The sequence below is a fragment of the Jaculus jaculus genome, chromosome 14 (genome assembly GCF_020740685.1).
Source record: "Jaculus jaculus isolate mJacJac1 chromosome 14, mJacJac1.mat.Y.cur, whole genome shotgun sequence".
NCBI classification, from domain to species: domain Eukaryota; kingdom Metazoa; phylum Chordata; class Mammalia; order Rodentia; family Dipodidae; genus Jaculus; species Jaculus jaculus.
In genome coordinates this window covers 20,039,726-20,060,754 of record NC_059115.1, presented here as the reverse complement: position 1 = coordinate 20,060,754, position 21,029 = coordinate 20,039,726, and the positions used below count along the sequence as shown (strand labels likewise).

At 45.8% G+C, this 21,029-nt stretch overlaps 1 protein-coding gene across 2 annotated transcripts; it reads left to right on the top strand.

The window, feature by feature from the left end:
* Window positions 1–8,743: 8,743 nt before the first annotated feature.
* On the top strand, window positions 8,744–20,654 carry LOC101617786 (zinc finger protein 175-like). 2 transcript variants are annotated; one of them, XM_045133861.1, is made up of 5 exons: window positions 8,744–8,915; window positions 11,179–11,486; window positions 13,559–13,685; window positions 14,357–14,458; window positions 16,740–20,654. In XM_045133861.1, the coding sequence occupies exons 2-5, from the start codon at window positions 11,415–11,417 to the stop codon at window positions 18,440–18,442; spliced, it is 2,004 nt and encodes a 667-aa protein (XP_044989796.1). In that variant the 5' UTR covers window positions 8,744–8,915; window positions 11,179–11,414; the 3' UTR covers window positions 18,443–20,654. The 2 variants fall into 2 exon arrangements, 1 of the variants encoding a protein (XP_044989796.1); XR_006633459.1 differs by lacking the exons at window positions 14,357–14,458; window positions 16,740–20,654 and adding an exon at window positions 14,161–14,211.
* The last annotated feature ends 375 nt before the right edge of the window (window positions 20,655–21,029 follow it).

Sequence of the window (21,029 nt, the reverse complement as noted above, 5' to 3'; positions counted from 1 at the left end):
CTGCACTCACACAACACCCACATCATACACATGCACCCGCCTTTACTCACACAACACCCACATCATACACATGCACCCGCCTGCACTCACACAACAGCCACATCATACAGATGTATCCACCTGCACTCACACAACACCCACATCATACACATGCACCCGCCTGCACTCACACACACACATCATACACACGTATCCACCTGCACTCACACAACAGCCACATCATACACATGCACCCGCCTTCACTCACACAACAGCCACATCATACACACGTATCCACCTGCACTCACACAACAGCCACATCATACACATGCATCCGCCTGCACTCACACAACACCCACATCATACCCATGTACCCGCCTTCACTCACACAACACCCACATCATACACATGCATCCGCCTGCACTCACACAACAGCCACATCATACACACGTATCCACCTGCACTCACACAACAGCCACATCATACACATGCATCCGCCTGCACTCACACAACACCCACATCATACACACGTATCCACCTGCACTCACACAACACCCACATCATACACATGCACCCGCCTGCACTCACACAACACCCACATCATACAGATGTATCCACCTGCACTCACACAACACCCACATCATACACATGCACCCGCCTTCACTCACACAACACCCACATCATACACATGCACCCGCCTTCACTCACACAACACCCACATCATACACATGCACCCACCTGCACTCACACACACACATCATACACACGTATCCACCTGCACTCACACAACAGCCACATCATACACATGCACCCGCCTTCACTCACACAACACCCACATCATACACATGCACCCACCTGCACTCACACACACACATCATACACACGTATCCACCTGCACTCACACAACAGCCACATCATACACATGCACCCGCCTTCACTCACACAACAGCCACATCATACACACGTATCCACCTGCACTCACACAACACCCACATCATACAGATGTATCCACCTGCACTCACACAACAGCCACATCATACACACGTATCCACCTGCACTCACACAACACCCACATCATACACATGCACCCGCCTGCACTCACACACACATCATACACACGTATCCACCTGCACTCACACAACACCCACATCATACACATGCACCCGCCTGCACTCACACAACACCCACATCATACACATGCACCCGCCTGCACTCACACAACACCCACATCATACACATGCACCCGCCTGCACTCCCACACACACATCATACAGATGTATCCACCTGCACTCACACAACAGCCACATCATACACATGCACCCGCCTGCACTCACACAACACCCACATCATACACATGCACCCGCCTGCACTCACACAACATCCACATCATACACATGCACCCGCCTGCACTCACACACACACATCATACACACGTATCCACCTGCACTCACACAACAGCCACATCATACACATGCACCCGCCTTCACTCACACAACAGCCACATCATACACACGTATCCACCTCCACTCACACAACACCCACATCATACACATGCACCCGCCTGCACTCACACACACACATCATACACACATATCCGCCTGCACTCACACACTCACCATACACATGTACCCGCCTGCACTCACACAACAGCCACATCATACACATGCACCCGCCTTCACTCACACAACACCCACATCATACACATGAACCCGCCTGCACTCACACACACATTATACACATGTAACAGCCTGCACTCACACACACATCATACACATGTACCAGCCTGCACTCACACACACATCATACACATGCACCCGCCTGCACTCACACACCACATCATATACATGTACCAGCCTGCACTCACACACATACACATGTACCAGCCTGCACTCACACACACATCATACACATGCACCAGCCTGCACCCACACACACATCATACACTTGTACCAGCTTGCACTCACACAACACCCACATCATACACATGCACCCGACTGCACTCACACAACACACACATCATACACATGCACCCACCTGCACTCACACACACATCATATACATGTACCAGCCTGCATTCACACACTTCATACACATGCACCAGCCTGCACTCACACACACATCATACACGTGTCAGCCTGCACTCACACACACACACATCATATACATTAAGTATGTAACAATTTTTTTAAAGATGCAGGATTTAAAAAATATAAGCATTTAAGTTTTTAATTTGATGATTCTTTTATGTAGGCTTTTCTGAGCTTTGCCTAGTCTGCAGAGTACATTATTACCTTCACTTAGGGTCTTCAGAAATTCATGGGCAAATGCTGCTTGAATGACCACATTGCCTTCCCAGGGCTTTCCACTGTCTATGCAGAGCCCAGTCATGCCACATCATCCAGGTCGTCGTAGTACGTTGACACATGACCTTTGCTTGTTGCTTTCATTCACCCTCCCAGCCTCCAGCCCCTGAGAAAATCAGATCTGCCAACAGGAAAGACAAAGAGTGGGAATCAGAGAGGACATGGTTGCTGACATGAGCTCCTGTCTGAAGCCCCAGGGCCTGGGAGCAGGTGAGCAGGATGGGTGTTGTGAGGTAAATAGGCACTGCCCAGGTCCAGTTACACAGAACTGGAGGGCAGACACGGGAAGCAGATGATCTTTGGCTCTCCATTTCTGAGATGATCTTGAGCTGCAGGCTAAGAGCCAACGTCAGGGGCCAATAACCACACATCATAATCTTTTGATGACATGCTCATGGGGCTTAGGTTGAGCCTTCTGATACAGGACTTCCTGGGATCTCTTTCTGTTCTCCTGAGACAGAGAAGGCAAAGAGACTATTCCATCCATGTCCAACTTGGTGATCCAATGAGTTTATTGGGATTACTTACAAGAGCATGAGTGACTGCATCAGAAAACCCTTCCCTGAGCATATCCTAACAATGCATGAAAGCTGCTTCACTGGAGTCTGTTATGTGACATCCCAGCCACTAAGTGTTAAAAAGTTCATCCTTTCCAGCATTTGCAGCTATATTCTATTAGATTCTACTAGTTATATTCTATTAGACGTCATCAGCTCTTTTCTGTAACCTTATCGTTGTAGAGCATACTCTCTCTCTCTCTCTCTCTCTCTCTCTAAGATATATATATATCTTAGTCCTTTCACAATGCAAGCTCTTATCTATTGTCATTATACTGTTGTTAATGTCTACTATGTAGGTATTTATGTTCAATTGTAAATGAAAAAAAATTAAATTCTAGATGTCACAGGGGATATTTTGCCCTGTTTTGGACTAGAGATTGTAGTGGATTGATGGAGTAGTGGTATGAGATATGACAAGCATCAGTCTTGGTGGCCTAGCCATCTGTTTAATGGAAGGCTACTGGAAATGTAAGCATTATCATGGAGGTATGCAATTAGTGTCTGTAGGAAATTATTTAATTTTAAATCTTGACTGCAGGTGCATGAGGGAGAGGCCTTATGGATGTAGAGACAGTGGGAGAGCTTTCAGGCATTTAAATGCCAAGCCTCACTGTACACCATAAAATTTATAATAGACAAAAACACCATGTATGCAGTGAGGGTGGGGATGCCTTCAGCCAGAAGTCAAAACTCAGTACATATGGAGAAAATTTGCATGGAGAAGAATCCTCCCAAATGCAGTGACTATGGGAAGTTATTTACTTAGGCATCACAGCTGAAGGTCCATTGGGGAAAGGCCTCACAGGTATTGGGGCTGTGGGAACTCATTTACTTTTTCAGTCATACTGAAAGCTTTATTTACATCAAATTCACACAGGGGAGAAACCTCACTAATGTACTATGTATGAGAAACCTTTAGCTTCTAAGTACCAACTCAAAGTGTATGAGAGACCACATAGGAAAGAAACCCTATATGTACAATGAATGTAGGGAAAGCTTTCTATAGCATTTCAGGTTTCCTCACATCAGAAAACTCACTCTATAGAGAAATGTTTTCTGTCATATATGTGGGTAGGCCTTCTTCGATCTTTGAGTTGACATCCCATTAACAAATTGACACTTAAAAGTAGCCTTATGAATGTCATTACTGTGGGAAATTATTGAGGAACGCATCCCAACTGACTACATCATCAAAGTCATCTTGTTGAGAAATGGTGTTCTGAATGCAGGAAGGCAATTGAGCGCAAGTCACCGAGAACATGACAGAGAATTCACACAGCTGAGAAGCCTCACAAATGTCGGAGCTGTGAAAAAGCCTCACTGCTAGGCCTGACTCTTAACTGCTTGAACAGATTCTCACAGGAGAGAAACCCTATATGTGCACGGTACGTGGGAAGGCCTTCGGGGGCAGGTGAAATTTTCATAAATGTCAGCTAACACACATGAGGGAGAAACATTTTTGGTGTTGCAAATATGGCAAGGTTTTCTCCCAGGAGTAAGAATTAGCATTGTAACAGTGAAGTCACCCAGTGGAGAAATCTTAGAATGTCATAACTGGTGGGAAACTGTTGAGTAAACATCCCAGCCGGAGGTGCAACACTGAATTTACATAGAGGAAAGACATTATATGTGTTAAATGTAGGAAGGCTTTCACCTGGAAATCACCCCTCAGTCTACACCAGAAAATCCATACTGGAAACACCATTTATGCAGCACCTGTGGGAAAGCCTTCTAGTCAGAAGTCACACCAGAGGATTCACATGGCCGAGAAGACTCATCAAGGCACTGCCTATGGGAAAGCTGTTTCCTACACCTTGTTGGCAAAGTGCCTTGACCTCTTTTTCGTATTATTTCATTAGCCCCACACAGGGTGAAATACAGTTTGTCATATGGTCTCCATTTTATATTACAAGCATTACTTATACAAGCATCAGGCTGGCCACCATAATGCTTGGCTATTTGGGTCCCTTAATACAGGGTTTCATTAAATCTGAAATGAAGATATTTTCAGACACTGAATTCTATTATTCTATTATTTATTTTATTTGTTAGAGAGAGAGAGAATGGGCATGCCAGGGGCATCAGCCACTGCAAAACAAACTTCAGATGCAAGTACCACCTGGTGCATCTGGTTTATGTGGATACTGGGGAATCAAACCTGGGTCCTTTGGTTTTGCAGGCAAGCACCTTAACCTCTAAGCCATATCTCTCCAGCCCCCTGAATTCCACTATTCTATATGAAGTCTCATTCAGAACTCCTGTCATGTGCACTGTGTACCACAGCATTTATTATAAATGTCTGGTAAGGAGGAAAGACACGGAAAAAAAATTTCCATAAGAGGTTGGGCTGCACAGGCTCACTGCAGCAGCACACTGCCTGACTGCAATTCCAGGCTTATCAAACACACCCAGCTGTGCCATTCTGTGCCTCGGCTTCCCTTCTATAAAGTGGGGACTACTAGTAACAACAATTTGTGAGGGTTAGCCCTGTGTCTGAGAAACATAACACTCCAAATGAATGTTTAAAATCTTTGCACGGCTGCTGTTAGCTAATAAGTTCATTTTTATGAAAGGATATTGACATACATGGAGAAGAGTTTGGTAGATCAATAAATACAGGTTGGCATGCCTTATTTTTAAGAATCTGAAAGCCTCACTGTACCACAATGAACCACTTTTTATTATAATATTTTATCTTTATTTATTTGAGAGAGAGAGGCAGATAAAGAATGGGCATGCCAGGGCCTCTAGCCACTGAAGATGAACTCCAGATGCATGTGCCACCATGTGCATCTGCTTATGTGGGTACTGGGGAATCAAACCTGAGTCCTTAGGCTTTGCAGGCAAGTGCCTTAACTGGTAAGCCATTTCTCCTGGCCCTTGAATCACTTTTTTGAGCTCCAACATAACACCACATGTTGAAAATTCCATACTGAACCTGATGTGAAGGATTGCATTCAAAATATAGGCATTCCCAAGATAGTATATAAATTTTCCCTCAGGCTATACATATAAACACATGTATGTACATATATACCTATATTTACGGTATGTAGCAAACAATTTCATGTTAGCCCTGAGGTCCAAGATATCTCACTAGGTATATTCAGTACTTCAGAATAGGATAAAAACACTTGGTGGGCTGGAAAGATGGCTCAGAGGCTAAAAGCATTTGCTTACAAAGCCTAATGACCCAGGTTTGATTTGCCAGTACCCATATAAAGCCACATTTACAAACGGGTGCATCTAGAGTTTATTTGCAGTAGCAAGAGGCCTTAGCATACACATTCTTTCATTCTCTCTCATTTCTTCACCCTCTCTCTGCTTGAAAAGAAATAAATGTTTTTTAAAAACATTGCCTCAACAATTTCTGCTAAAGGATTATAAAGCTATATGAAAAGAAAAATAGATAAACCATAAAATTATTCATTTTTTGGAAAAATTATATTCAAGAGAAAAATGTCATCACATTATGTATAGACAGCAGTAGATGTAGTCAGTCATGAGAATAAAAGGGAAGATGGATCTGACCAGAACTGGAGTCACCGCTTCATACAGGGTTGGCCTTGGAAAGCTTGCAAGGGAGTGCTGGCAATGGCAGTATGTGAAAGATGCCAAAATCTGACCCTGATAACTCAATAGCAGCAAAGAAACTGTGCCTTTAAAAGATGAGGTAGAGCCTGTGTCATGGTACATGCCATAATCCCAGCACTCTGGAGACAGAGGCAGGATAGCCACAAGTTCAGGGCTAACCAGGTCCACATAGTGAGTTCCAGGCTAGCTGGCTGAGACCACATATGAGACCATGTGGAAAAAAAAAAAAAGACAGATTAAAGGTGGCACACACCTTTAATCCCAGCACTTGGGAGGCATAGGTAGGAGGGTCACTGTGAATTCGAGGCCACCCTGAGAAACTACATAGTGAATTCCAGGTAAGCCTAAAAAAAGAAAAAAACACTGTTTTGTTCTAGGCTGTCTAACAGTCTCTTGTCATTACGCTAACCCTGCAGTCACCCTGGGTTCCAGGACCAACAGAGCCTGCTGAATTATGGGTGCATCTTTCCTCCTGCCCCTATTCTTTCTCTTTTTAAACTTAAAATGCCTATCTGTACTGCAAAGATGAACATGGGAATCACTGGACCCCGTTTTCTCTTACAGTGTGGTCACATTGATCAAACCTCCTTTCTTGGCTTTTTACCACCACTGTCCACTTTACTGGTGCATGGAGATGGGTACCCAAGCCTAGTCTGTCCCAGAGCTGAGGCTTTTGATACTGGTTATAGGAAAACCACTCCTGTGTTTTTTAAAAAATATATATTTTATTTTTATTTGAGAGAGAAAGGGGGGGGGCAGAGAGAGGGGGAGAGAGTGGGTGTGCCCAGGCCTTCAGCTGCTGCAAACAAACTCCAGAAACATGTGCCAACTTGTTCATCTGGCTTATGTGGGTCCTGGGGACTCAAATCTGGTGTTTGTTTTGTTAGTTAGTTAGTTAGTTAGTTAGTTAGTTAGTTAGTTAGTTAGTTTGTTTGTTTAGCTTTGCAGGCTAGTGCCTTAACCACTGAGCCATCCCTCCAGCCCTCCTGTGGTGTTTTTTTCCTCTGTGGGAAGATCAAGGTCATCTCTGAAAAAGGCAGCCCAAGATCTGCTGCCTCCTGTGTTTATTCTCCAGTCATAGAGAACTTGACCCTGGAGAATGGCTCCTGGTACCTCAAATGACATGATATTAAATATATTAATCTTTATGTTCTAAAATGGGTCTATTGACATCCAATCTAGAGTTTTGTATTTTCCCTGTTAGACTCTGCCTCTCCCCCATTTTCCTTTCTCTGACCCATTTTACATAGTTTCCTTCCTTCCTTCCTTTTTTATTTTTCTTCTCAAGTTAGGGGTTCATGCTAGTCCAGGCTGACCTGGAATTCACTATGTAGTCTCAGACTGGCCTTGAACTCACAGTGGTCCTCTTACCTCAGGCATGCACCAACATGTCTAGTTCCATTCTACACAGTTTCTATTTATTCAACATTAAAGAAAAATTCTACATATGAGTGAGTGCAGCTTTTTTTCCTCTGGGGAACATGAAATGCTCTCGTTTTCATGAAAAAGGTTCATTTTAGGTCTTTACATGTACTCTTGAGTTCCCATTTTCCTAACCCTGCCCATTTTTTTCAATTTTAAGTAAATCAGAAAAAAAAAAAATAAGTCAGAACACACAAAACAACTGGGAAGCTGAGACAGGAGGTTCTCCATGAGCTCTAGACCAGCCTGGGCCAAAAAGAGACCCTGTGTCAAAACAACAAGAAGTCAAACACAAGAGAGAAGGGGGAGAGCACCTTTAAGATGATGTGAAAATGCATTTTTCACAATATTCATCGTGAAGCTATACGAGCTGGTACATGCCCACAGACCTTACAAAATTGAGGAAAGTCAGCCCTTGGTTATACAGCGAGTTCCAGGCCAGCCTAGCCTATGGACTATGTCTCAAAAAACCAACAAAGCTGGACGTGGCGGCGCATGCCTTCCATGTCAGCACCCAGGGGAGCTTCGAGGTGGGAAGGCTGACATGGGCTGGGGGCCACCCTGGCCTACAGAGTTCCATGTCTGACAGAGCTAGAGACCCCGCCTGAAAAAAAGAAAAAAAAGACATGCAGTGTCAGTTTAAGTTATAGATAGACATATGTACACATACGTGGTGAGTAAACCCTTTGTCCGTGCAGCGCAGACCCAGACTTTTACTCTGAAATGTTACACAGACCTTCTTTAGCGGTTCCGGCGTCCTCCAACGTCAGGGGCCTGGGCGGCGCCATGACAGCGCTGACGTCACAGGAACCGGGGCGCGTCGTGATAAATGGCGGCACCGCGCGATTCCGGAAGAGTCCGATTGTCCTTTCGCAGGGGTGGAAGTCTCCAGGCAGCGAGGACCGACGCCTTCCGTGTGCCATCTGCGCTGTCAGGACGCGGGGGCATCTGTCCCGCTGGCGCCCGGGGCTGCGTGGGGTCGGCGGGCCGCGCTCAGGTGAGTCCCGCGGGCAGGCGAGGCTGAGGGTCAGCCCCGGTCCTGGTGGGGTGCGGCGCGACTTTGTCACGGGCTCGGGGCGGCGAGGGTGGGCGGGAGGCCCGGGGTCGGCGGGTGGTCCTGCGAGGGAGACGGCGCTGCTCCCCGAGAGGCCAGTGTTATTACGGCCCTTGCCTACACCCGCTGGATGTGGCCTTCCCGAAGACAAACCGCCTCAAGGTGGGTGGGAACGTGCGTCTACTTCGGCTGAGGAGACAGAGCTCTTCAGCGCCCGCCTTTCCCTTCCCAGACGTCACATTTGTAGAGTGGCTGGAACAAAAGCCAGGAGAGGTGCGTTACGTACCTTCGCTGCGGGCCCGGGCACCAGCGCTGGGAGATGCTGCGCCTCTGTGCTGGCTCCAGGGACTAGGGCTTCTGAGGGTAGATCATGTCCATTCCCAGAAGAATATTTCCTGTGCGGAGCTAGAGCTGCAAAAGACAAATTAAAAAACAATTTTAGTATTTTATTTTTATTTATTTATTAGAGAGAGAGAATGGGTGTGCCAGGGCCTCTCGTCACTGCAAATGAACTCCAGATGCATGCACCACCATGTGCATATGGCTTACACGGGTTCTGAGGAGTCAAACCTGGGTCCTTAGGCTTCGCAGACACATGACTTAACCCTAAACTGTCTCTCCAGCCCCAAATTAAAACTTTAGTATTATTATTTTGTCGGGGGGCATGTTTGTGAGTGGGGGGCACACACATTCCACGGTGTGCATGTACAGATCAGAGGTCAATCTTCCTTCAGTCTTCTCCTGGTCACCTCATTTGAGGCAGTTTTCTTGCTCTGGATTCTCTCTCGCTGGCTCCTGGCTTCTGGGAAATTCTCCTGTGTGCCTCCCATGGCATTGTCAGCATGCTGCGGTTACTGAAGCTCACCATGGGCCACAGCTTCCATCTTTTCACCTGGAGTGTGGGGATTGAACTTAGATACTCCAGCCTGAACACGGAGTGCTTTATCCGCTGAGCCAGTTCCCCAGCTGACAAAAGACAATACCGTGGACATGAATTAGGGGTCCTTTGTAGATGTATGGGTATATCGCAGCTGGCCTCTCTTAGGGACCCCATGGACTTGTGAGGATCAGTGATTGACAGCCTGCCAGAGTGATGCTACTTCCTTATTGGGGCTAGTGAAAGTCATTGTTATCAATGATTGAATTCAGGTGTAGTAGGGTGAGTCTATGGACAGAGATGAGAAATGTTCAGTGAATGAAGGTCCTGTGTCGTGTGTGTGTGTGTGTGTGTGTGTGTGTGCACGCGCGTGCGCGTGTGCGTGCAGGTTTTCTGGGTCACAGAGGAGATTGGATCAACAGATTTATATAATGTGTCAGAAGAGAATAGTTTGGGTGGCATGTCATGGATGGACACAGAAATGTCAAATCCCCGAATAGGGACAAAACTGGCCATCACCCCCAAAAACTGCCAAGACCAGAGGAGATGAACAGGTTGTTTCTGGATGCTGACCACTCACAGTTTAGAACGAAGCAGCCATGGAGAGCCTGATCTTCTGCTCTTCTCCAGAATGACCTTAGGACTAACTAGGAAATAGCACAGAGCCTCACTTGCCTTATCTGACAAAATGAGTCTTCTGATGTTAATGACATAGGGTTGAAAGGGCTGTTTGAAATTTAAATAAAAAACCAAGCGGCTAGCCTGCCACTTGTTACTTGTGTTTACCACCTTCCTGGCCATTGCTGAGGGCCTGGTGAGCCTCATCTCACCTCTGACCCAATGTTGTGAGGAATACCTGCATCCTCACGTCAGAAGTGTAGCTCAGTTAATGCCTTCCTCTTCTCGCAGTTAAAAGGTGGGAGAGGGGCTGGATAGATGGCTCACTGGTTAAAGCGCTTGCCTGCAAAGCCTAATGACTGAGGTTCGATTCCCCAGTGCCTGCATAAAGCCAGATACACAAAGTGGCATATTCATCTGGAGTTTGTTTGCAGTGGCTGGAGGCCCTGGCATGCCCATTCTTTTTGTCTGTCTCTCTTCTCTCTATATCTATCTGCTTGTAAATAAATAAATAAAGGTGGGAGAGCTGTGGTGACTACTTTTTTGAGTCTAAATTCATACTTACCTTTTTGTTCTAACCCTGACACATAACAAGAGTTGGGATTTTCGGAGCTTTGCCTTATCTTCATTGTGTACATAGCAGCCTTCACTTTGAGTTCTCAGTGATTCATGGCACATGTTGCCTGAGTGACATGGTCATTGTCTTTCCAGGGCTTGTCAGCGTCTCTGCAGACCCCTGGTCATGCCACATCAGCTAGGCTGCAGTATTCAAATGATACCACAGCTGGCTTCTTCCCAGCAGCTCTGCTCAGAGCTTGCATTCACCCACCCAGCTTCCAGCCCCTGAGGAAATCAGATCTGCCAGCAAGAGAGACCACCCAGCTTCCAGCCCCTGAGGAAATCAGATCTGCCAGCAAGAGAGACCGAGAGTGGAAACCAGAGAGGACATGCCTGCTGACATGAGCTTCTGCCTGAAGCCCCAGGGCCTGGGAGCAGAGGAGCAGAATGGGCGTTGTGAGGTAAACAGCCACTGCCCCAGGTCCAGTTCTGCAGAGCCAGAGGACAGACACAGGAAGCAGATGGTCCTGGGCTCCCAATTCCAGAGACAAACCAAGGAAATTATTCCAACCAAGCCCAGCATGATAAACCATAGAGTTTGTTGTAGGTACTTACATGGATGGAGGGTATCTTCCAAGGGCATGATTAACTTGGGCAACTGTTTCACTGAAAAGCCCAACCTAAGCCTTCTGGGAGGTTCAGAAGGCTACATCACTGGAGTCTCAGAGTCTCCACCCCAGCACTTACACATCCTCTGGGAGGGTCCTGGTGAGCCTTTTTCCTCCATTCTTGATGTAATGTTTCAGCACAGAGAGGAACAGTTCACCATCACCCTCTTTGACACACACACTTATCTGGGCCCCTGAATCCTCAGTCCTTTCACTTTCTCTCCCAATTCATACTTACTCACTTTTGAAATCTTAAGATCTTGAATTAACAATTTGGGCATGTGGGGCTACATAAAGCATAGTATTAAGTTGACTTCATGTTTGCTTGTTTTTAATATGGCTAGTAAAAAATTGGGGATTAATGGTTCCCATTAATTTTGCTTTGGACATTTCTACTCGAGAGGCTTGATCAGATTCCAGTTGGGTATTTTTTTTACTTTGAATGAATACTTCACAGTGTGAGTGACATGTACGCACTGTTGCATCCTATCAGGGGTGCACCATGTATGGTTGTCTCCTGTGATTTAAAAATTGGTCATTGTTCAGGTGTGGTCAGTCCACTCTTCCTCTCTTTATAAAATATTTTCTTTACTTATTTAGAGAGGGGGGACAGATAGAGAAAATGGGTGTTCTAAGGCCTCCTGCCACTGCAGACAAACTATAGACGCATGCGCCACCTTGTGCATCTGGCTTATGTGGGTACTGTGGAATTGATCTAAGCTGTTTTTCCAGCCCCGTTCTTCCTTCCAAAGACCCCAGCAGAGCTTCACCTACATGGTTTAGCAGTCATTGGTGAGGGGGAAAAGCGCTGATGTCACTGTCCTTCCCACTGTGTTTCTCAGTTGCATTGTAGATCTTTCCATCAGCTCTTCAGCTAAGCACATTGGCCCCACTAGAAAAGACAGTCCTTGGGGGCTGGGATGTAGCTCAGTGGTGGAGTACTTACATAGCATGCCCAAAGTCCTGGGTTCAATCCACTGCATTTCATAAACCAGTCATGGTGGCGCATGCTTGCATATCAGCACTTAGGACATGGAAGCAGGAGGATTAGGAGTTTAAGGTCATTCTTGGCTACATAGAGTCTGGGGCCTGCCTGGGCTACATGAGACCTTGTCACAAGCAAGAAAAGGCAAGCCTTTTGAAATGAGAATATGGTCATTTTCTTTGCTTTTAAAATACACAACAATCTGTTACTAGCACTTAAAAACCCCATACCCATTTCACTATCCATCTTCCCCCTACATGCCTGGGACTTGGATGAGAAGTACTTTCCAAGCTTCACAGGGTCACCTTTCTCTTGTACAAAGCTGTCTGCTGCTCCCTGAATCCACTGTGGATTTTCCTACCACTCCATCTTCTCTCACCTTTTCTGGAAAAGGGTGGTTACCACATTATATTAGACTTCTCATGCCCAACTTAAGTTTTCCCACTGTAAGGAGCATGACAGGCATTCCCAGGTATAATTGCTGTCCCTTATTAGCCAGACCCAGTAGAGTGCTTCTGTATATTTCTACCATGTCCCCTTTGTGTCCCATATTTGGGCCTATGTACGTCTTGTTTTGCAGAAGTGCATGCAATATTGTTGGCCCCAGGAACCCAGTATTGCACTAGCCCAGCTTATTATAGGTGCTTTACAAATGTCATGCTGTCTATACTTTGTTAGACTTTAAAGAGAATCCATGTGTGGTCTTGCCAAAAATATGAGTATATCATTGCTTTAGTAAGCTGCTTTTATCTCCCAGAATGCAATGTGAAATAGGAAGCATATGGTGTGTCAGGGAGAGAAGTCACTAACAATCCACGTGTATGTCATGTCCTAATTGCTGAGGAGGGACCATTCACAGTGAAGTGGTGTGTTGTTGCAGAGATTGGTATCGTTTGAAGATGTGACCATGGACTTCAGCTGGGAGGAGTGGCAGCAGCTGGACCCTGTCCAGAGACGCCTGTACCAGGAGGTGATGCTGGAGATCTACAGCCACCTCTTGTCAGTGGGTGAGAACAGCTGGCCTGGAAATCTTGGATGGGCCTCACTGAAATTTCCTTCTTCTTTTTGCCAAACTTGGTGGTATATCAGATTATGTCATGTGTTTTCCCTCCCTTTGTTTTCCTGATAGTTCATTTCTTTAGGCCACCTTTAAGGATTACTTTGTGCCCAGTAAAAATTGTTGACTTTTGTTTTTAGAAAGAGAGAGCAAATTGGCAGGACCTCAGCCACTGAAGTTGAACTGCAGACACATGTGCCACCTAGTGGGCATTTGCGACCTTGCTCTTGCCTCACCTTTGTGTGTCTGGCTTACGTGGGATCTGGAGAGTCAAACATGGGTCCTTAGTAATTGCTAAGCCATCTCCCCAGCCCTTATTGACTTTTGTAGTGAGCTAATGCTTAATTAGATGACTGATAAAACCCAAAACGTGGGCTGGGGAGATGGCTCAGTGGTTAAAGATTTTTTTTTTTTTTTTTTGGCAGAGCCTGCTGGCCTGGGTTCAATCCCCAGTACTCATGTAAAATCAGATGCACAAAGTGGTGCATGCATCTGGAGTTCATTGGAGGCAAGAGGTCCCATCATGCCTGTTCTCTCTCTCTTAAATAAATAAATAAAATAAATAAATAAATAGTAAAAACCAAGAAGCTGCACACAAATCCAGCATCCTTCAATTCCCAGGGTATCTCATTCCCAGCCCAGAGGTCATCTTCAGGATGAAGAAAGGAAAGGAGGCACTGATAGAGCAGGCTGAATTGCCACATCAGAGGTATTGGTGTCAAGGTCAGTGAATGTTACACAAGTGGAGCCTACCTCAGGATACATTATATTATCAATACAGAATAGGGGCCAGGATAAGACTTTCTCAAAGGTGAATGCTCAGTAGTACCTGCTGCTTCATGGAGATAAGTTTGCCCAAGCTGACTGACTACTAGCTCTGTCATACTCTTCTCCTGATGGTCTGTCCCATGTGCAAAATGTACAAGGATTTGTCTTTCCACATCTTGTTTGCCAACACTCGGCATTAGCCATATTGATTTATGTATTGCCTATGTGATATGTAAATATGAGGGTTTTTTTTTTTTTTCCAAATTTCACTTTCTTTTTTTTCTTTTGTGTGTATGTGTGTGGTGCATGTGTGTATTTATTCATACGTGTTTGGATACATGTGTATGCACGTGTCTGTGGTGACCAGAGATCAGTGTTGGTTGTCGTAGATGCTCTCTACCTCATTTTTTTTTTTCTTTTTGTTTGAGTTAGGGTCTCACTTTAGCTCAGGCTGACCTGGAATTTACTATATAATCTCAGCTCAGGCTGACCTAGAATTCACTATGTAATCTCAGGGTGGCAAATTCATGGCAATCTTCCTACCTCTGCCTCCTGAGTGCTGGGCGTAAAGGTGTGTGTCACCATGCACAGCTCTCTACCTTATTTTTTAAAATTTATTTATTTTTCTACCTCATTTTTAAAGACAGGGTCTCTTGCTGACCAATTTGACTTGGCTAGTAGCCAACAAGCCATAGGGATCCTCCTGTCTCTACTCCCTAGCACTGAGATTGCTGTGCTTGCATGGCGAACACTTTACCTACTGAACCATCTCCCTAGCCCCTCAATTTAATTGTCCTAATAGAGTACTCATTATATCTGTTAACCTGGCCAGTTTCTCATTTTTTAAAATTTATTTATTTAATTAAGAACAACAGAGAGAGTGAGAGCAACAGAGAGAGAGAGGAAGAGAGAGAGAGAGGGTGTTGCAGTCTGGTTCGCATTGCTGGTAGAAATCACCCAACCAAGAGCAGCTTCTGGGAAAAAGAGGTTTATTTGGCTTACAGGCTCGAGGGGAAGCTCCACGATGGCAGGGGGAAACAATGGCATGAGCAGAGGGTGGACATCACCCCCTGGCCAACAGAAGATGGACCACAGCAACAGGAGGGTGTGCCAAACACTGGCATGGGGAAACTGGCTATAAAGCCCTTAAGCCCGCCCCCAACAATACACTCCCTCCAGGAGGCATTAATTCCCAAATATCCATCAGCTGGGAACCTAGCATTCAGAACACCTAAGTTTATGGGGGACACCTGAATCAAACCACCACAGAGGGAATGGGTGTGCCAGGGCCTCCAGCCACTGCAAATGAACTCCAGATGCATGTGCCACCTTGTGCATCTGACTAACGTGGGTCCTGGGGAATCAAGCCTCGAACTGGGGTCCTTAGGCATCACAGGCAAGCGCTTAACTGCTAAGCCATCTGTCCAGCCCCAGGTTCTCATTTTTGTTTTGTATTATTTTATCAAGTTTTAGTGTTACATTGACAGTGCCCTGTAAAAGCCTTGCGTTTCCTCCTTCAGACTCCACTCTGTCTGAGAATATAGGCCGCTACATAAATTATTCTGGTTGCCTTTCTCTGAACCTAATTTTTAAAACTTTATTTGTGTATGCATGGGTGCACCACTGTGGAGCTCAGAGGATAACCCTGAGGTGGTGTTCCCCTCCTTCCATCTTGTTTGAGTCAGCGTCTTTTGCTCTGGGTAGGTCAGACTGCTTGGCCTGCAAGCTTCCAGAGTCTCCTGATTCTGTCTTCCATTTGCTGTAGGTGAGTTGGGGTTATAGGCTCACACACAACTTGTTTCCAGCTTTACATGGCTGCTAGGAACACAAACTGTGGTTGGCGGTCTTGCAGAGCAAGTGCTTTTAACCAGTGGACCATATCCCCAGCCTTCTACAAAGCTAATCTTTCCCAGAGTAGAAAAATAGTCTTGGCCATTTACTGATCCAGTTTATACTTTCATTTCTTTATCCATAAAGTAAGGGACATGGGTATAATTACCTTTGACATTGTTGTAATTGGCATGGGAAGTTGCCTAACACTTGCTTCGTGCCGTATAGATGAGTGTTTGGTATATCGTAAGGGCTGTATGAGTGTTTCTACTCATGGTCGCCATCATCACTGGTGTCTTGGTTTCTCACTCAGGGATTTCTCTGTGTTCAGTCAGTCAGCTCTTTGTGACTCTTGTCCCTTCATCCTCTTCACTCTTCTTCTTTCTCCATCTCTTTCTCTTTCTAGAAGGGGAATCAGAGCTTGACACCCTCCCACAGGAAGTTTCTGAGAAAGCTTCAATTCAAAAGGACGTGGCAAGTGAAGTCACAAGAGATGGTTCCTGGTGTTCCATTTTAGAACTGTGGCAGGATGCTGACCTTACACAGAGAGACCAGGAAAACCTGATCCCATGCTGGAGACCTGGTGCTTTCCTCAGCATGAAAACACTGAGCACAAAAGGGGGCTGGAAATGTAATGAGCCAGAGAAAGTCATTCCTTTGGGGCCCCACCTCATTTCTACACAAAAGGGATCTACAAAATGTTGGTCACCTTCAAAATGTTTGAAACCTAGCTTAGAAGCAAACGGCAGAAATCAAAGCAATGTTACAAAACAGCCTCGTGACCTTGTTACTTCTGGTCAACTTTTCACACATGGACCTTCTAATACCAACTGTGTGATTACCCATAAAGGAGGAGAATCATACAAAGGTAATGAGTTTGGAAAAGTTAACTGTAAACAACCACTTAAGCAGCATGAAAATCATTGTTCTCAGGGGAAACTAGGGGAATGTACTGAATGTGGGAAGGTCTTCACTGGCGGGTCTGCTTTTCTTAAGCATCAGCTGATCCCCACCAGGGAGAGACCTTTTGTCTGTCACAAATGTGGGATGGATTTTCTCCAGAAATCTGAGTTGAAAACCCATCAAAGAACTCACAGAAGGGAAAAGAAGCATTATGAGTGTCCTGACTGTGGGAAATCCTTCACGCGTATATCCCATCTGCAGTTACATAATAGAATCCACACTGGGGAGAAGCCTTATGAATGTCCTGACTGTGGGAAATGGTTCCGTCGCACATCCCACCTGCAGGTGCATCATCGGATTCACACTGGGGAGAAGCCCTACAAATGCCGTGACTGTGAGAAATCGTTCAGTAATAGAACCCACCTGAAGGTGCATCATCGGATTCACACTGGGGAGAGACCTTATGTGTGTTCTGAATGCGGGAAGGCCTTCAACCAGAAGTCAATCCTCAGCACGCACCAGAGAATTCACACAGGGCAGAAACCCTACAAATGCAATGACTGTGGGAAAGCCTTTTCTGCCAAGGCCCAACTCCAAGTGCACGAGCGAATTCACACAGGCGAGAAACCTTACATTTGCACTGAATGTGGGAAGGCCTTCAGTGCCAGGTCAGGCTTCCATACACATAAGATAACTCACACTCGGGAGAGACCTTTTGTTTGTCAAAAATGTGGGAAGTCCTTCCTCCTGAGGTCAGAGCTGACATCCCATCAACGAATTCACAATGGAGAAAAGCCTTTTGAATGCCATGACTGTGGGAAATCCTTCAGCAAAACATCCCAACTGAAGGTGCATCATAGAATTCACACAGGAGAGAGACCTTATGTGTGTTCTGAATGTGGGAAGACCTTCAGCTGGAAATTATCCTTCAATCTACACATGAAAATTCACACTGGAGAAAAACACCATATATGCAGTGAGTGTGGGAAAGCCTTCAGTCAGAAGTCAGTACTTATAACACACCAGAGGATTCACACTGGGGAGAAGCCGTACAAATGCAGTGACTGTGGGAAAGCCTTGATTTCTAAGGGCCAACTCCAAGATCACCAGCGAGTTCACACGGGTGAGAAACCATATGTGTGCAGTAAGTGTGGGAAGGCCTTCAGTAGCAGGTCATCTTTGCATAGGCATCAGGTAACACACTAGGGAGAAACCATTTGCCACAAATGTGGAAGTCAGCATTGGTGTCAGCAGCCTCACATTAGAGAGAAGTCTTAGGAATGCTATGACTGGGAAACTGTCACACATAGCAGCTGGAGGTGCCCCACCATGCACATGAGGAGAAATGTTACCAGTGCAGCCACTGTGAGTCAACAGTGTATCCCAGCTAAAGGTGCGTCATCAGATTTGTTTCATGTAGAGACCTAATGTGTATTCTGAATTTGGAAGACAGCTATGCTGAACACTATAATACCACAAACGCACTGCTATTTTGAATTTAGGAAGACCTTTTGCCAGAGATTTCACATAGGAGAGTTGACTGACAAATGTAGTGGCCACAGAAAATTCTTCAGTCACACATCCCAGCTGAAAGGGGATCAGCAAATTTACACAACCGAGAAACCCTATGTGTGCACTGGATGTGGAAAGGTCTTCTAAGCAAAAATTAATACTCAATGCATTAGAGAGTCATAAGGAAGATTAGTCTTATCAGTGCCATAACGAGAAATCATTTATTAATGCAGCCCAACTGAAAGTGAATTGTAAATTTCATATCAATGGGAAACTTTATGTGAGTTCTGAATGCAGAAAGGCCTTCGACAGTAGGTCAGATTGTAATAGACACAAAGTAACTCATTCAAGAAACAGTTCTTACTGGAATCCCAGGTGAGTTTGAGAGTTTAGAAAGCTCACCTCCAAGCTTACTGATATAAGTTGAGGTGGTGAGTGAGGGGGCAGTTGGGCAGATTCTCTTCACTGATGTCCATTGGGTGGACCTCCCTGGTGAGGCATTCTGGATAGGAGACCTGGATCAACAAGGACCACTTTTTTTTTTCACCTGTGGCCTGTCTTGTTAGGAGGAGCAAAAATGGGTGAAGTTTTGATGGTGATGGTCTTGGTAAAGGAATGCACCCACAACTAGTGGATCAACCCCAAGAAATGACTACAGGAGCCCCTATGATGTTCCATTCTTGGAAAGGACTCAGAAGATCATGCTCATTGAAAGCCTCCCACTTTTCCTTGAGGTCTCACAGGTCTAGTCTCTTGTACCCAGACTTCTCTGATTAGCTTTGTAGATGGCAGAGGGAAACCAGAAAAAGAGGCTGGCCCAAGGGCATTCAATGCCACACTGCTTTTATGAAGGTGGTGGCTACCTTGGATAAGTGTCCAACCTCTTGATCCTCTCCAGGGCCTCTGGTAACACTAGACATGAGCTCTGCTGCTCCTCTAGGGAGTAACTTGGAGTAAGCGTCTGTGTTGTCTATAGAGTAGGATCAGCCTTGGCCTGTGCTCAGACGGGCAGCACACGCAGGTCAGGTTGTAATGCAAGTTCAGCATTTGATACTAGAACTAGACCAGATTCTTTAACATCCCTAGCATCCACACGGAGGATCCCACACCATGTGTGCATGCTCCCCTCCCCCACTGAGCCCCAGGTATCCCCTAGTGGTTTCTACAACTCATTGATTCGTCTCCTGCATAACCCAGCCTGGATGTGGCCGACTGCATGACCTCCTCATCACAGTAGGCATTCTCTGAGGGAAAACTTTAGGATTCCCCTTAGTACTAAGTCCCCAGTATCCAGCTTTGGGTGCCTGACCCATACCTCCTCCATGTCACCCAAGGAAGGGCAGAATCAGAAAAGCAGGGTCTTGACCTTTCTGGTGACCATAGGCCTTGTTTTTCCTGTGGAATGATGGACTGTGCTGGACTCACTTGCTAGCCATAGCCTTTGTCTAAGCTGTAGGATTGGACATAGTCCTCCAGACCTGCTTTCGTCCGTGGGTGTGGGGCCTCATCAGCCTAGGCCTCCTCACACCCTGAGCGTCTTACAGCTGTACAGAGAAGACATAACTTCCTTTTTAATTTTTTGAGGTAGTCTCACTCTAGCTCAGGCTGACCTGGAATTCACTATGTAGTCTCAGCCTCAAACTCACAGCATTCCTCCTACCTACTCTTGAGTGCTGTGATTACAGATGTGCACCACCATGCCCAGCTAAGTTTTTTTCCTTTTATCAAAATTAAAACTTACCAATTCACACTGTCAAGAGAATGAAATGGTCATCCACTGAACTGCAGAAACATTTTAAATCATCAATGTGATAAAAGTCTAATATCCCACATACAGAAAGAGCTCTTGTAGTTCAAAATTATTAAAAAAAACAAAAACACTACAAACTATTGGGGGAATAAAACACCCAGGCTGGAGGCAGGTCTAGACGTAGGTAAGATGGGCAATTCTTCTGTGTGACTATTGTCTTGTCCCTGTGATGACCAGAGGAGGTGGGGGCAGGTGCAGGGTTCAGAAAGTGAAAGAAAGAGAGGTGGGAGCAGTGCTGAGGTGGGCTGGGGGCTTCAGCTGGAGATGGGCCACTGGCTTCCACACAAGTAGCTCAGCCCAGGGTGTTTCCTCCTACGTGGGCCCACTTTCCAGTGTGTGTGGTTCTTTGCAGCATATGAGAGAGGAAGACAGAGGATAGGTCTTGAGGCAAGCTCCAGAGAAGACAGCACTCCCTGCTACCACCTCAGCATAAAAACAGCAGTCAGACAGTACCTGTGTTCTTCCATGTCC

Bases quoted from the DNA above. Each gene is read 5' to 3' on its own strand.
- LOC101617786 (XM_045133861.1), top strand. From the start codon at position 11,415: ATGCCTGCTGACATGAGCTTCTGCCTGAAGCCCCAGGGCCTGGGAGCA. The intron at 13,686-14,356 runs GTGAGAACAGCT...TTCAATTCCCAG, and splicing joins CAGCCACCTCTTGTCAGTGG to GGTATCTCATTCCCAGCCCA. The intron at 14,459-16,739 runs GTCAGTGAATGT...TTCTCTTTCTAG, and splicing joins TCAGAGGTATTGGTGTCAAG to AAGGGGAATCAGAGCTTGAC.